General features: G+C 39.8%; 1 protein-coding gene across 4 annotated transcripts in view; it reads left to right on the forward strand.

Moving 5' to 3' along the window:
- TAFA1 (TAFA chemokine like family member 1) overlaps positions 1 to 14,176 on the forward strand; it is a 292,708-nt gene that overhangs the window by 103,383 nt on the left and 175,149 nt on the right. For 3 of the 4 annotated variants that reach the window (XM_052679234.1, XM_052679235.1, XM_052679233.1), the window contains one exon: positions 2,559 to 2,594. The exons of the other annotated variant lie outside the window; for it this stretch is intronic. In XM_052679234.1, coding sequence (XP_052535194.1) covers positions 2,559 to 2,594 — 36 coding nt within the window. The remainder of the gene's footprint in view (positions 1 to 2,558; positions 2,595 to 14,176) is intronic. 4 annotated transcript variants of the gene reach the window in all.

Here is a 14,176-nt window from a genome sequence, read left to right on the forward strand (position 1 = left end):
AATATGCATTTAATCTGTCATTTGATGTGATCTAACACTCAATCCTATTGGATCGATAGTTCAGATTCTGTAGGTGACAAATCAAGAGCTTTCACTGTAAATCTACCAGATACAATGAGTTAAAATCTCACTTGTAGTTAATTTGCAAGTGAGTGAAAGCCATACAGGTGGAGGACTTGATTGGGAAACACCTCACATCACACATGCTGCTTTGTTGGAAAGTGAGGAACTGGGCCTTTCAAGTTCTGGTGCACACTTGATAAAACTTTATTTTTCAGTGTCCTCATTAATGCTATTAAAAAATGCCACTAAGTATTTTTGTCAAGCAAAGCTTCAGTATAATTTTACTGTATTGTTAGGGATTTATTAATTATAATCTTTTCTCGTGGAGTCTATTTATTTGATCATGACATTAATTGGCTGCCAAAACAAATGAGAGTTAATTGTGTTTATTAAGTGTTTGGGAGCAAGCAAGAATGGTTTATTTGGAAAATCAGTTTCATTGATTAGTATGTTTATTTTTTAATAGGACACGAGTAAATGAAGGGAACTTATTGTTTAGCACCTTTTTCCCCTAAATGCTGAAGAGAAATCATAGTAACAGCTATGCTTCAGGCAGATTCAATACCAAAGCAAACTCGAAGTTCTCGTGTTCCTCTAAGTGTGCAGAATCACTGAACATAAAGGAGGACTTCTGTTGCCAGAAGTTGCTCTCAATTTTTTTTGTTCCTTAAATCAGCTTTCTCAATCTGCTGTTGCAATAGAGACCAGTAGTATTGGTCTTAACTAAAATACTGCTTAAATCTATAAGCCAGTAGGTCTGCGCTAAAGCTTTTCATTGTGACTGTCATCAACTCACGAAGAACTTTCTGGCTGCTTCCATGGGATGCTTTTAAATTTGAGTGGTCAGTCAGCCAAAAGGGCACCATGATGCATGAAAATGAGAACTGAAGAGATGAGTTGAAGATAACGGAGGTCTACAAATGAATTTGTAATTGGTTTCAGTGTGCCAGTGCATGACTTGACAGAGAATGATTGCATCTAAGCCAGCTCCCACATCTGTAGTATAATTATTTCTGTAGTAATATTTTTGTGAGGCTTTAATGACCTGGGGAAAAAAGCTGTGTTTTAGAAACCGTCTTTCCGTAGCTGAAACCTCAACCCTTTCTTTGCAAATTCAGCTGCCCAGGTGGTGTTTATCTTAACTTTGTTTTGAGTTTCTCTGAAAATATGCAACTCCTTTAGTTTTAATTTAGCTTCTCTTCGTATTTCTATTATCTTTCTAGTTGGCAGGCAAGAAAATCCAATGTGCATCAAATGAAACCATTTGTCATGGATTAGTGCATGCAAATGCCATGATGACAGCAACAGACAAAAGCCTGAGAGTGTCTGAATGCAACTTTGGAAGAGAAAATTAATGAGGCCCAAACACCACAGATAGCAGTCCCTAAATGAGTTGATTCGATGCCTAAGTGTAAGGCAACACTCTTCTGTTCATTTCCATAAGATTAAAAAAAAAAAAAAAAAAGTGAGGAAACTTTAAGATGTTTGGTGTTCCCTACCTAATTGGAAGGCTGTCCATGGGGACCTCCTGGTTTTCCCAAGGCTACACAATGGCAGAATGTTTACGGCCTGTTAATGCCCATCTGTACCTGCAGTGGGAAATAGGTGTGGGGCTCATGGTGAAGCAGACACAAAGAAGCCATGTCAGTGATGCTCCACCATGCACATCCCTGTTTGTCACAGCACGTTGAGTGCAGGTCAGCTGCTATGTAGGGCACTCCAGTAACTCCAGAGGTGGCATTCTTCTTTCTAGTTGTCTTGACTGGAAACTTTCTGCATTTCTTTTATCCCTGAGAAATAAAGTAGTTGTTTAATGCTAGTTCCATTGATAACTGTCAACTCATTCAATTCCATAAGTTATCTTCATCTCCTGCTTGTATTTGTTACTTGAACTTCATTATGAGTCTACTCTAGAATCTGTAGAGTGCTAAAAGATAAATGTGGGTTTTGCCAAGGTTTCTGCTTAAAGAATGGTATGAGGAAGTGTTGGGGAATGCAGTCGTTGAAAAGGTGCCCTGACTGGGTGCAGGCTGTGAACAGTGGCCATGTGGTGTTATCACCCTTAGGAGAGCACCGGGGAGAGATGCGGTAACTCAGTGGAAGGTCCTCAGTGTAGCCAGACCAGCTGCTGTCCTCTAAGTTTTTAACCACACTCATTCTCCACCCACCCCCTCAATTTATTCTCTTTCTAAATGTCTCCATTTGAATCAGTTTCTTTTATGTGTGCTCTTAAGGCGCTCACGTTCCTAAAAGGTTCTGTAAAACTTTTCAGAGCTGATGCACCTGGGTGTGAGGTAGGAGCAACAGAATACCTCTTGAATTCATCCCAATTAGAACAACATATGCATTTATCAAATAGTCTCAACCATTTCTATTTGGGGAAAAACAGTTTTGACATGTAAGATACTTTTTCATTTTCTGACATTGATACCAAATTTTGTTAACTGTATTTTCTAACGCAGGAAAATATGATCTATAACTTTTTTCACCCACAGGAAAGGCTCTATCTGTGAATCAGATTTTCCGGTGGGGTAAGTTACACGTTTTGTTCCTGTTCCTACAGCAGACTATATACAAAGGAAATTTACTATTGCAGCAGTTTATGGCTTTTGTTTGTATTTTTCCTTCTGTGCTTGGATTTGTGTATTGCGGGAATCAGACCCTCATCCTTCACATCCCCAATTTTTTCCACTGTTTTGATGTTGTAGTAAAATTGAGGCATCTCACTGAGGTCATGATATTGCCATAGAAATAAGTGTGCTGGTCAGGTTGGGTGAAGCAGGCTCTGGAAATCAACAAATGCTGGGGATAAAAATAGGCATAAATTAAAGGGAAAGGGATTTCTGTTTTCAGTGTGAGTCATTTGATGGTTTCCCCTGGTAAAAGAGTTCCTTGACTTTTTAGATTGGATTTGAATTAGCTTTGAGCTGCAGTGTTTCATGGTGATGTGCTTTGTACATGCAGTAGGATATCAAGTGGTTTCTTTATCAGTCATGGTCTTCTTCTGACGCTCAGGTTGTGTAAGTCCCCCTTGAATTAAGTTCTTATGTAAATTGAATTATTCGCTTATGTTCCTGTTTTGTTTTCTAATCTTTCAGAGAAATAAGAGAATCTATAGAGTCTAGAGATGGAAACAAACTACAAAGTAGTATCACAGTTATGCTGCAGTTCTTCTGATAAGGATTATGACTTTAGAGTGCTGCTCCCTGCCTCTGAGGGGCCATGCACTTTAACAGGTGAGAAGGGATAATCCCTTCATCCTGGCAGAATCTATGAATCAAAGTCTGTTTGGGATTTCATTTCAACTCTATATGAATTTTCCTGCTTTCAAATTTAAATAGAACAAAATTGTGTTTTGTTTAGGTACTAACTATGTAGCGCGCTTTTATTACAGCTTTGGAGTTCCTTTTGTAAGGATCTCCCTGCTTTTAAAGAAGGGCTTTAATGTCTGTGTTTCACATCAGAACCAAGTATATGAACAATATTCTTATGTACTATTGTTGGAAGAAAATCCATATGCTGACAGCACATGTAATCTCCAGAGCATCAATGTTTGCTGTGGAGAGAGCTCCCAAAGCAGCACTTGTTTTTGTTTGAGGTATTTCTTTCCCTTCTTGTCCAACTGTGGCTGATCCCCATGTATGATGTGCAGTACTTCCATAACATCTAGCATTGCATCACATGAGGATACTGAGATCTCCATCATGGATGTATTTTCAATAGTGGAGGTGCTGTTATTTTGTTCCTTAAGCGAGCTTTTGGTAATGTCTGGTGGCTGCAAGAGAGTCTGTCCTCCCAGCTGCTACCCATGGCAGGCATACTGTCCCTGGGCATCCTCAGCATGGCTTGGTGAGCAAGTGCAAGCATTGCTGTGAGCTCAGTGAGGATCATGAAGCTTTTTGCTTTTTCTTTTCATGAAATCAAGTGCTTTAGTGTAAGCCAACTTCACAGCAGCTTAAACTTTCATGGTGGTTAAGCTATAATCTATCTGACTGCCCCAGCTGTGAGGTGTAAAGAGCCTTCAGGTTCACTTACTCTAGCTCAATTGACAAACAAGTTGTAAAATGCAGTGGATTTTCTTCCTTGTGTTCCTGTTCTCAGCTGAAAAAGAGGCTCAGCACGTGCAGATGGGCAGTGTTCTACTGGCTTCAATGTGCAACTCTCCACTTCTTTGCTTAACTGCTTCTTTCAGGAGATGAGTAGGCTGGTCTTGTCTTTGGACAAAAAGATTTGTTTTAAGTCTGTTTATCTCTCCATGGCTGTGCTTCCTACCAGAGTGCAATGCTTCCAATCTCCTGCAGGCAGTGTAACACTGATTCTGCATAACTTAGAGTGTATTTTTATAACACGTCTGACTTGCAAATCTTGTTAACTGCATGCTGTTATCTCAAAATGCTTGCAGGCTGGCTACAGCAGCATAAAAACCTGTGGCAAGATAAATCTTATTTAAAAAAAATAAAAGGGAAAGAATCAGCCTATTTGCTGCAAATGAACTTTGCTCTCTCAATTGCTTCTAAAGACATAGTTTGCTCCAAGTTGAGGCTTGGAAGGTCCTCCCCAAGAGAATGATGCTGTGGAGACTCCTACCTGGAAGATGACTCACAAAGGCTGGAGGTGTGGTGGGGACTGCTGTTGAATGCCTTTTAACCAGTGTTAGATTTCCCAGAAGGGTTTTGTACTGTCACAGAAGCATAGCAGGAATCCCACATCCCATCTCACATTGGGTTGGACTGGGCTCTTCCGCTGGATCTTTTTTCTCTCGTGCAGAATGGCAGCCAAGCTCCAGCTGATGGCTGCTTCCTGTCTTGCAGAAGGTATTTAGAGGCTTCTGTTAGATCTTGAAAATCAAACTTGGACTTGATTTCATCTGTACTGCTGCATTAATGCAAAAGTAATTATTTCTAACATCTTGTGATTATGAGCTTCTGTGTGCATAAGGAATTGTAGCAGACTTTCATTTCTATTGTGACAATTGTTTATTTTCCTAGGCAAGAGGAATACACAGGGTAACACTGCATTTTGCAAAGCAATATTTCCTTTGTGTGACTAAAGTAGTGTAAATAATTGAATTTTTTTATGTGACAGCCAAAGCAAGATATCAAATGCTGATTTGGCACAGTATTTACGTTCTGAAATTAGTTTAGAGCAATTTAATTGTTTTCCTTGCTAACTGGAAAAGAAAAAGAAAACAAAACCTGGAATAATTTGTCCGATTTCTAAACACTGAAAGAAAAGCAAAGAACAGCTAGATTAAATTATTTTTTTTTTATGGAAAAAGAGAAGTCTAGAGCAGAAGGTACTGCTTCTTTCCTTAAATTGTGCTTTGTATTGTATCTAGATGCTCTTATTTTATTGATTTCCTGCTCCTCTTTCTCTCAAGAAGGAGTGCTGTTGTCTTACAATGCCAACTCTGTGTGAGGTGGGCATAGTTTCAGCTGCTCTGCTTCTGCAGTGGAACATCAGGGTCTGAACTGTGGAAACTTAGAGGATGTTTAGATTGGATATCAGGAGGAAGTTCTTCACAGAAAGTCTGGTCAGGAATCAGAATCAGAACAGACTGTTCAGGGTGGTGGTGGAACAGCCATCCCTGCAGGTATTTAGGAGATGTGTGGATGTGGTGCTTAGGGACATGGTTGGTTAGACTTGCATGAGGCTGATTGTTGGACTTGATGACCTTAAGGGTCTTTTCCAGCCTCAATGATTCCATTCTATGATTTTTTTTCTGCCTACTTTTGGAGGAGGCAGAAGCTGTGCCTTAGGGTCCTGGCCTCTGCACTTCCACTTAGAACAAAAGCAGGAGCCAGTGGGGAGCAAAGGCACAGCTTGGGCGAGTTGATGTCTGTGATGCTATTGCAGTATTTAGCTGACTTCTGTCATCTCCAACCTCTGCTAATTTAATAAGCTGGTTTCACTTGTCAGAGTGATGTTGTTATTTGTGTCTGAGATCAGTGCTCCTTCTTTACAAATATACACCTGTAGCACTTATTTGGTGTCCTCGAAGAAATGCAAACTGGATTCTCACTTTATTTTAAGAGGTGGTGCTTCTAGAGCTCTTATTGTTAGCTGAGGCTTTATATTAGAAATGTCTTTCTGTAAGTGGTAGCATCGACTTTTGTCATTTTTACATAAACTCTGCTTTGCAAAGCACCACTGTTTGGCTTTGGAATGATAACTGGTTAGTTGTACACAGTGTGTTTTTGTGTTGCTGCCCAGATTAATGGCAAGCCAACTTCAAATAGGAAATGTAGATTGGTTTTATAGGTAATTTGTTCGTTAGAAAACAAAGAATGTCTGAGTGTTTGTTTGCTGGTTTTTATCATTATGTATGACTTCTATTTTCACACTGTTCTTGTATCATGATAAATTGAGATTAAGCAACAAACAGCCCTTGAAATCTATCCTTTTTTTTTTTCCCTCCAATGACTTACCTATCAATTATAGAGGATAGTGGATATTGTGAATGAGCAAATACTTTGTTTGCAATTCAGTTTTACGAAATATCTGTATGTGCAGAAGGTAGTGGATGCCATTCTACTAAAACCCTGCTTAACACATTCAGGACAGTAAGCCATGATGCAGAAGTGCAGATTCTTTGTTGTCTTGGCATTTATGACATGAAAGTGTGAGTCTTTATGCTGGACTGCACGTATTTCTTTTCTTGTTGCTTTTACTGTGACATGTAAATGTCACAAAGAACAAAAATACACATCTTGTAACAGGAAGAAGATGAGAAATTTCCATTTTGCTCTGGTGCTCTGAATACTTTGATATCTGTAACATAACTATTTCTCAGTAAACATCTGATCCAGTTTTGGATACCCTCTTCTCTCTGAAGTCTCTCTCCCTTCTCTAGCTGGAACTTGTGGAAAGATGCTGTAAGGAAGGAAGTCTGACTTTGTTCTCTTGCATAGTCTCCTTATTCAGCTCTATTCCAATCTCTTTTAATTTCTTTACCTTTAAGCTTTGCTTCTGCACTGGGACATCATGGTCTGAACTGTGGAAACTTAGGGGAAGTTTAGATTGGATATCAGGAGGAAGTTCTTCACAGAACTTTAAGCTCAGCTGGCCAGCTAGATATCAGAGCTCTCAAGGGTTGTGTTTTCTAAATGAAGCACTTAAAATCATAAAGGATAAATGCATGAGGCGTGAAGCAATTGTGAGTTGTCTTGCTTTTCTTCTCACTTCTCAATAAATACTTTTCTTATTAAATTTTGAGTTATGGTTCCTGTAAGAACTTGTAAAATATATATCAGTGCAAGTGGAGCTAATGCCTAAAATGTGCTATGGCTGTTTGTAACAGTTAGATATTTGGGTAAGTACACTTTATGTTGTAAACAAAGCTTTGGTATATTGGTGGAAAGTAATTGAGGTGTTCTCTTGTACGTACATACCTATACCTTAGCTAAAAGACAACTCACTTTCTGCTTTGTGCTCACTGCTATCACCTAGATTTCTTTTGTGGGTTTTTGGGGAGCCATACACTTACATATATATATGGTAAGATCCAGAATCCTCGAAACTATACAGTCAGATCCTCCAGAGATCTGTTGCTCAATGACACCCAGGAAAGGTGCAGTTGCCCAGCTGGTAGTCATGTGTGCAACAGCATTAGGAGGATGCTCAGGGCTCCTGGTGCAGTGCATCTGCCCCGCACTGTGCTGTGTTTTTGGGTGCAGTACAAAGATGTGCTGTTCAGCAGCGAGTGAGGATTTGAGGTAGTAGCAGGTTTTCTTTACAGTAAGCTTGCCAAACATTTTGGTTTCATCGCACTTCCTCTGGCAGTGATGGATGTATTAATTAGCATTTTTCTCATGTTGTTGTCTATAGCCTGAAAATGTCAAACTGTGAGCACATTTGTAGATTAAACTATTAGTGCTTTTCCAGGAATTATATATAGATGTGTAATGCCAATAAATGAATAATAATATTAAATCATTGTAGTTGGAGAACTATATATCTGCTCTTGATTCATTTTTCCCCTGCCACCAAGGCACATGCAGACAGTGCAGCGTCTCACCCAGCTGTCAGCATCTGAAGATGTGTTCTCATTTTGAAGTCTCTTATATAGGTATATAATGTGGGGGCGTGGAGGATATGAAGAATCCATCGGTATGTGCTTCTGTAGCTTAATTTACATTTATTATTTTTCTTGAGGAAGGAAACTTCCACACCTGTGAGGGGAAAATGAGTTAGACTATAAAACATTGTTTTTACTGGCAGCAATGAAAATGTTCAGTGATTTGGGATGTTAGAGAAAGTCTGCTGGGAAGGGGCTTAGTAGGCCAGGAGAGGGTATTGTGATCAAAGTGCATAGTAAATTAATTTACCTCACACTCCTGCAGTTTATCACGTAGATATCACCTCTGCACATGAACAGATATTGAGTATGGATGCTATATTGCTCTAGTGCTTATATCTTATTCCAGAACTTAAATAATTTAACACTCCTGCTTTAACCTTATTGAAATATTAAAACCTTGAGATCCTTTAGATTTGCTTTTGTTACAACTGTAACATTACATTTTCATGTCATTGTGACACTGGTTCATAATTGCAGCCCAGACAGATCTTTGGCCATTTGGAGAGAAAGCAAAACTGGCTCTGACTGGTAAGCACAGAGAAATTTCAGCAGGAGCACAGATACACATTGTAGAAATGTGGGAATTACGGATTCATGGATATCAGGAGGCTTTCCTCAAAACTCATTTGCTTCCTTATTCTTGCAACTCACATTCTGACTTTGTCACTTCCCATCTATGTAACAGTTCACGGTGGGGTTTTTTCCAAAGCTGCAGCAGTTACACTTCACAATTAGATTTGACTGGGAAACAATTAAAAATAGCTGCTTTAAAGTATAATGAAAAGTCTGTCAGAGTTTTGATGGAGAGTGGAACAAATTAAAGATTCACGAATTGTTGTAGAAGGGGCTCTGTGTTGGCAGTGGTGCAGGAAAGAAGAGCATGGAAAAGGCAGTTAGGTCCTAACGTGGGCTGTGGGGCTGAGTGCTGCCCTGACCCACAGCAACTCCCTCCTACTAAAATCGCTGCTGAACAGCTTCAATGCTGTTAGGTTTCAAATATTGTTACCTCAAAAATAATCCTAATAAAAAAATTCCGATTAGCATTAGTCACTGTGCTTAACTCAATTAAGCTGAGCTGATCCCCTCTGCTCATGGGGCTGTAAGCCCAGCATCAGAGAGGAGAGGGCTCGCTCCTCCTGCTGTCCCACATCCTCTTTGCAATCACTGCACAGCCATCAGCTTCTGGAGCTGGAATCCCTTCATTGCCTGCCTTCTTCTAATTAAATACTTATCTCCAGGTCTTTTAAAAAATTCATAATTGGTGTATGTAGCTGGTTGTTTCCCCTAACGTCTGAAACCATTTTATGTACAACTTATCTGAATGTACAATCAGCTAAATTGATGCTAATTACCATTTGTGAGACTCCCATGAATTGTTCATTTTCTGAAGGGAGAGAAGTTCTCTTGACTGCTTTTTATGGGTAGAGGTCATAAATATCATTGTGCTAATCTTTTTTTGATTAGTAAAACCTGCTGACTTGGATTTCTTCTTCCTAAAGTATGGGCACAGGGCCTTTACCTGCAGTGTGACAATACAGTACACACCAGGATGGCAGGGTCAATGTGCTAGAGTGATGCCAGATGAACACTGCTTGTGGGAAGCAGTTCCAGGCTCTCCTGATGTGTGAGAAGGAGACTGATTCCAGGAGCCAAGATGGGCTGCAGGGGGGGGGGGGTGGAAACAGCTGACGCTGTGAGGGTGGCAGTGCTTCTGAAAGCTGCTAAATGATGCAAACTTTGGAGCTCAGACTCCAAAACTGGCAAGGAAAAGGTGATGGAAGAAGTTGCTACTCCTGTAGAGAAGACAGAACTCCTTCCAAAGCAGGCACTTGGCACTCAGTTGAGTTTTCATTGTAGTGTTACTCCATCAGTAAACATGGGTGCCAAGTAAGACTGCACCGATTCAATGGCTTTTTACAAGCCTTGCCCAAAAGTCTTAGGGGCACTGGAGAACTGTTTTCTGAGATTTTATATATATGTACATATAAATGTGCGTGGAATTTCTTACAAAGTGAGCTTATTCATTGCTCTTATGAAAGATTTCATATGAGCTAAGTGATCCGTCACAGAAAGGAGTGAATGGTTAATAGAGGCTCTTGATCTTAACCACTGCAAAATTAACCTCTTCCACTGAGGCAGACAATCTGTATCAGGACAACCATCGTTCAGTGCCATGAGGGCGGCTGATACATAACTGTGTCTGCGGGCAGCAAAGAAGTGTCTGGCTAGTCATAGAACAGAAGGAAGAGGCAACAGTTTTCTTCAGTAAAGGGGGAGAGAACTACTGAACCACCTCAGTGCAATATTCTAACCACAAATCAACCACAATCTCGGATTCAGCAGACTAGAGGTTTCAAATGACTAATGACAACATCTGTAGATGTGCTGTTTTCTGTTTACAGTCTTTGTAATTGTATTCACTGCTTCATTTTGGCCGTCATGCAAATTTCAGTCATGCCTGCACAAAAATCTGCTCCCATCTCTGCTATGTCCATATCTTTTGGCTTTTGACACTGACCACTGTATCCAGAGCATTGTATATTTCTGTGGCTGAAGCAGAATCTCGCTTTTCAGTATCGTCCCCTGAACACCTCCATCTTGCATATAGCAGTAGTGTCACTTTCAGCTCCTCAGCTGTGTCACTCAGACCACCTCTCCATCATGCTGCATGGCCTGCTTCAGATGTGATCATTCCAGCTTGTGTGCTCAGTCAGAAGTTCACTCTTGTCTCATGCTCTGGTTATTTCTATCTTTACGCACCTACTTTTTTATTCTGTCCTGATGTCTGTCTGTAAAGATGAAACAAAAACTCTCCTTAGTCTGTATCTTCTTGCTGTTCTTGTATTCTTTATTATGTCAACCATGAACTCCTTGTTTTCATTTTAATAGCCTTTTTGGTCTGTTCTCAGCAGATTTATTCCCTGCTTATTATGGTGTTTGCGTTTTCATGAGTACCTCATTGTTTAGGCTTTCATGCAGTTCGTTCAGACAGTGCTTTGTGTTCCCTTTTAAAGTACTAAGCCAGTTCAGTGTTGTTGTTGGGATACGGGATTAGATGTAACAATCGGTTTGGTATGCTAGAATAGTTTCTCTGATAGCATATAGAAGACTTGCTTTAGAAACTAACTGCAAATATCCATAGTTTGGATAAGAGACATTTTTCTTGAACTCAAGAGACCATGTCTGATATATAAGGACCCCTCCTGGGACACTGGTTTAGATTTTTATTAGGCATCTACTGTGAAAAGCCATCAAGTTTAAAAAATCAATTGCATAGGGCTATTATTTCAATGGGTCTTAGTCCTCTGAATATTCCTTTCATTAAAAGATTATTCTGGGCATATCCACACACTGCAAAAGAAGACAAAGATGTCCTTCTTGGAGCCTGTACTGGTTCCCGAGCCAAGGTAGTTGCAGCAGAAGATATTAGCTAGATCTGATTGCTGTGTGTGTTTGGTGTCCTGCTGCCCTAGCTGGGCTGCTACATGTATTGCTCCAGCGTCACATCTGGGTTCTTTGCAATTCTACATTTTGTGTTCTGTTGTTTAATGTAGGTTTTAAGATGTTGTGCTTGTTTTGAATACTCCTTTTAATAATTAAAAATTAATTAAAGATTATCTTAAAATCACATGTGCTGTGTGGTTCTCAGGCTTTGATTAATAACTTTAAACAAGCTATTAAAATGTGTAGGTAATATTAACCAATATTAAGTTTTAACTTATACTTATGAGTATGTATAATGTGGAATGGCCCTGTTGTGTTAATGTGAGCCAAGCTATGCTGCTCTGCAAGAAGGAAGGTGTTATTAAAATGAGGTATATGTGTGTGGTGGGCTATCAGCTTACAAACTGCAGCAGTAAACCTCAGGCTTGTGAGCTCTCAAATATTCTTTATAGAGAAGTGCATATATGTATTTGTTTATAATAATAATCGGACTTAGGACAAGATATCTGCTAGAGTTTGTAGCCCATGCTTTGGCAGCAGCCAGCAAGCACTTAATTAGCATCTAATCCCTATGTTAGGGCCTTAAGGGTGACCTTCAGTAGAGGGGAGCAATCAGACACTTAATTTCCTAATTAGTGAGCAGGGCTAATGGATGCATGACGACATCAATTCCACAAAAACTATTCTTGTTCCTCTTGAGTTCCTCAGACTCCTTTGCTTGTATCGATTGTATCTCTGCCCTGAAAAATGTATAGGCAGTGTGAAAGAAAGCTATTTTGGCTAGAGATGCTGTGAGATCAACGCTGCTATAGTGTAAAAAAGTGATTTAAGTGATGTTCCAAAAAGAGGGCAAGACACTGTAGCTCATCTCTGCTGAAATATGTTGCTAATAACTATGTTCTGTTTAAAAATAATACTAATTAAAATGTGGAGCAGGGAATTCCCTCAGAGTTGAGAGGCTTAAATTACTGCAATCAATAGTACACATAATACTATCAGTAATACTTATTAAAGACAAGTCTCTAAAAAGGAGAAACTCACATTTTTAATATCTGTGGTGACTAATCTATATACATGTGCAGCATGCTCACAAAGCATCCCTTATTTGCCAAGGGTTGCTGGTGCTATGGCTCAGTGAGCTGGTGTTGGATTCAGTGGCCACAGGGAAATGATTTCCCTTGCAGCAGTGGAATACAGGGACCTGCTCTTCCCTCTTTCCAGCTTTCTGTTCCCTTTGGTATTAAAGCTCAAGTTTGTGTAGTGGCCCAGAGCTAAGCAGTTACCATGCATAAAAGTCCATGCATAGTCCTGCTAGAGTAAAATATTGGTGAGAGTGCCATGTAGACATGTAATAAAGTGACATGACTATTAAATCAGTTTGGTATGTGGCATCTTTTAGTACTCTTCGCTTGTTTTTTTACTATGAAGAATGGCAAGTAAATCTCTGCTTGATCTTTCCATGTCATTAGCTACTTATGCTTTCCTGTGTCCATCCCCTTTGTTTGTACCTGCTGGAAATTAAGTGTTTAAATCTTTTTCATTACCCTTGATTATTCCTGGTCCTCTCACTGCTGTCTCTCTATCCCATGTTATTCCCGCTTCGACTTTTTCAGAGCGAGGATCCTAAATTTTGTACTTCTAAAATTTATTTCTTCTCTACAATATCTGTATCCAAGATATTATTTTTCTAGCTCCCAATTCACATGGCATTATGGCTGAACTATGATTTTCCAACTTGATGCTGTGTGCTTTAGAAGTATCGTGGAGAAGACAGATCTGGCCATTGCCGTTTGAAATGGGATTGCATCAATTGTGTTAACTCTTATTTAATTTAATGATTTTTTTTTTCCTTCTTAAAAACAAAACGACAACAAAAACTGAAAAAAGTCAATTGAAGTGCTGTTCAACAAATTAAAACAACAATTAATGTTGACCTTCAAAGTGAGGAAGGGAGAGTCGATGCCAGTATTCCCTCAGAGCCCCAGTGCTGTTTTTCTTCCTTTGATAATACCAACCAAGTGGAAGCAGCTTGGGCAGATTTGTGTGGGGAGGTGTAAAAGTTGTGGGAGTGTGGAAATAGAAAAATAAATTTATCTTCATCCCACTGCAATGTGTCACTGCAGCTGTTTATTTCAATAGTTGTTCCACATAAAATACCGACACAGCCAGCTTCTCCGCTGCCTCAGACTGGCAGGTAATGGGCCAATAAGCAACAGCAGCCCCAAAAGCTGTCTGTACGGTCACATGTGGCTTGGGCTGGATGCAAGTCTTGCTTAATTAGTTGACAAAAAGCCACTTTTTGTAATCAGCACAAAATATGAAGCCACCTGCGAAGGAGCTTAAGGTGAGAGGATGTTCTTGACTCACAAATGCAGGAGCATCCTCCCCCCCTTTTTCTTTTTTCTTTTTTCTTTTTTCCATCTCCTCATTTTATTCCTGATGGAGCTGTGGGAGAAATGTTGGAAAGGATTCTCCTCTTCCTCGGCCATCTTCTTCATCTCAACTGCTTCTGGGAGCCACTTAGAAAAACAAAAGGTGAATTCCTCAGGTCATTGCTTCTGCAACTGACTGTATGGAGGGTGACCTCCA

The sequence above is a fragment of the Tympanuchus pallidicinctus genome, unplaced genomic scaffold, assembly GCF_026119805.1.
Source record: "Tympanuchus pallidicinctus isolate F22 unplaced genomic scaffold, pur_lepc_1.0 scaffold17, whole genome shotgun sequence".
NCBI classification, from domain to species: domain Eukaryota; kingdom Metazoa; phylum Chordata; class Aves; order Galliformes; family Phasianidae; genus Tympanuchus; species Tympanuchus pallidicinctus.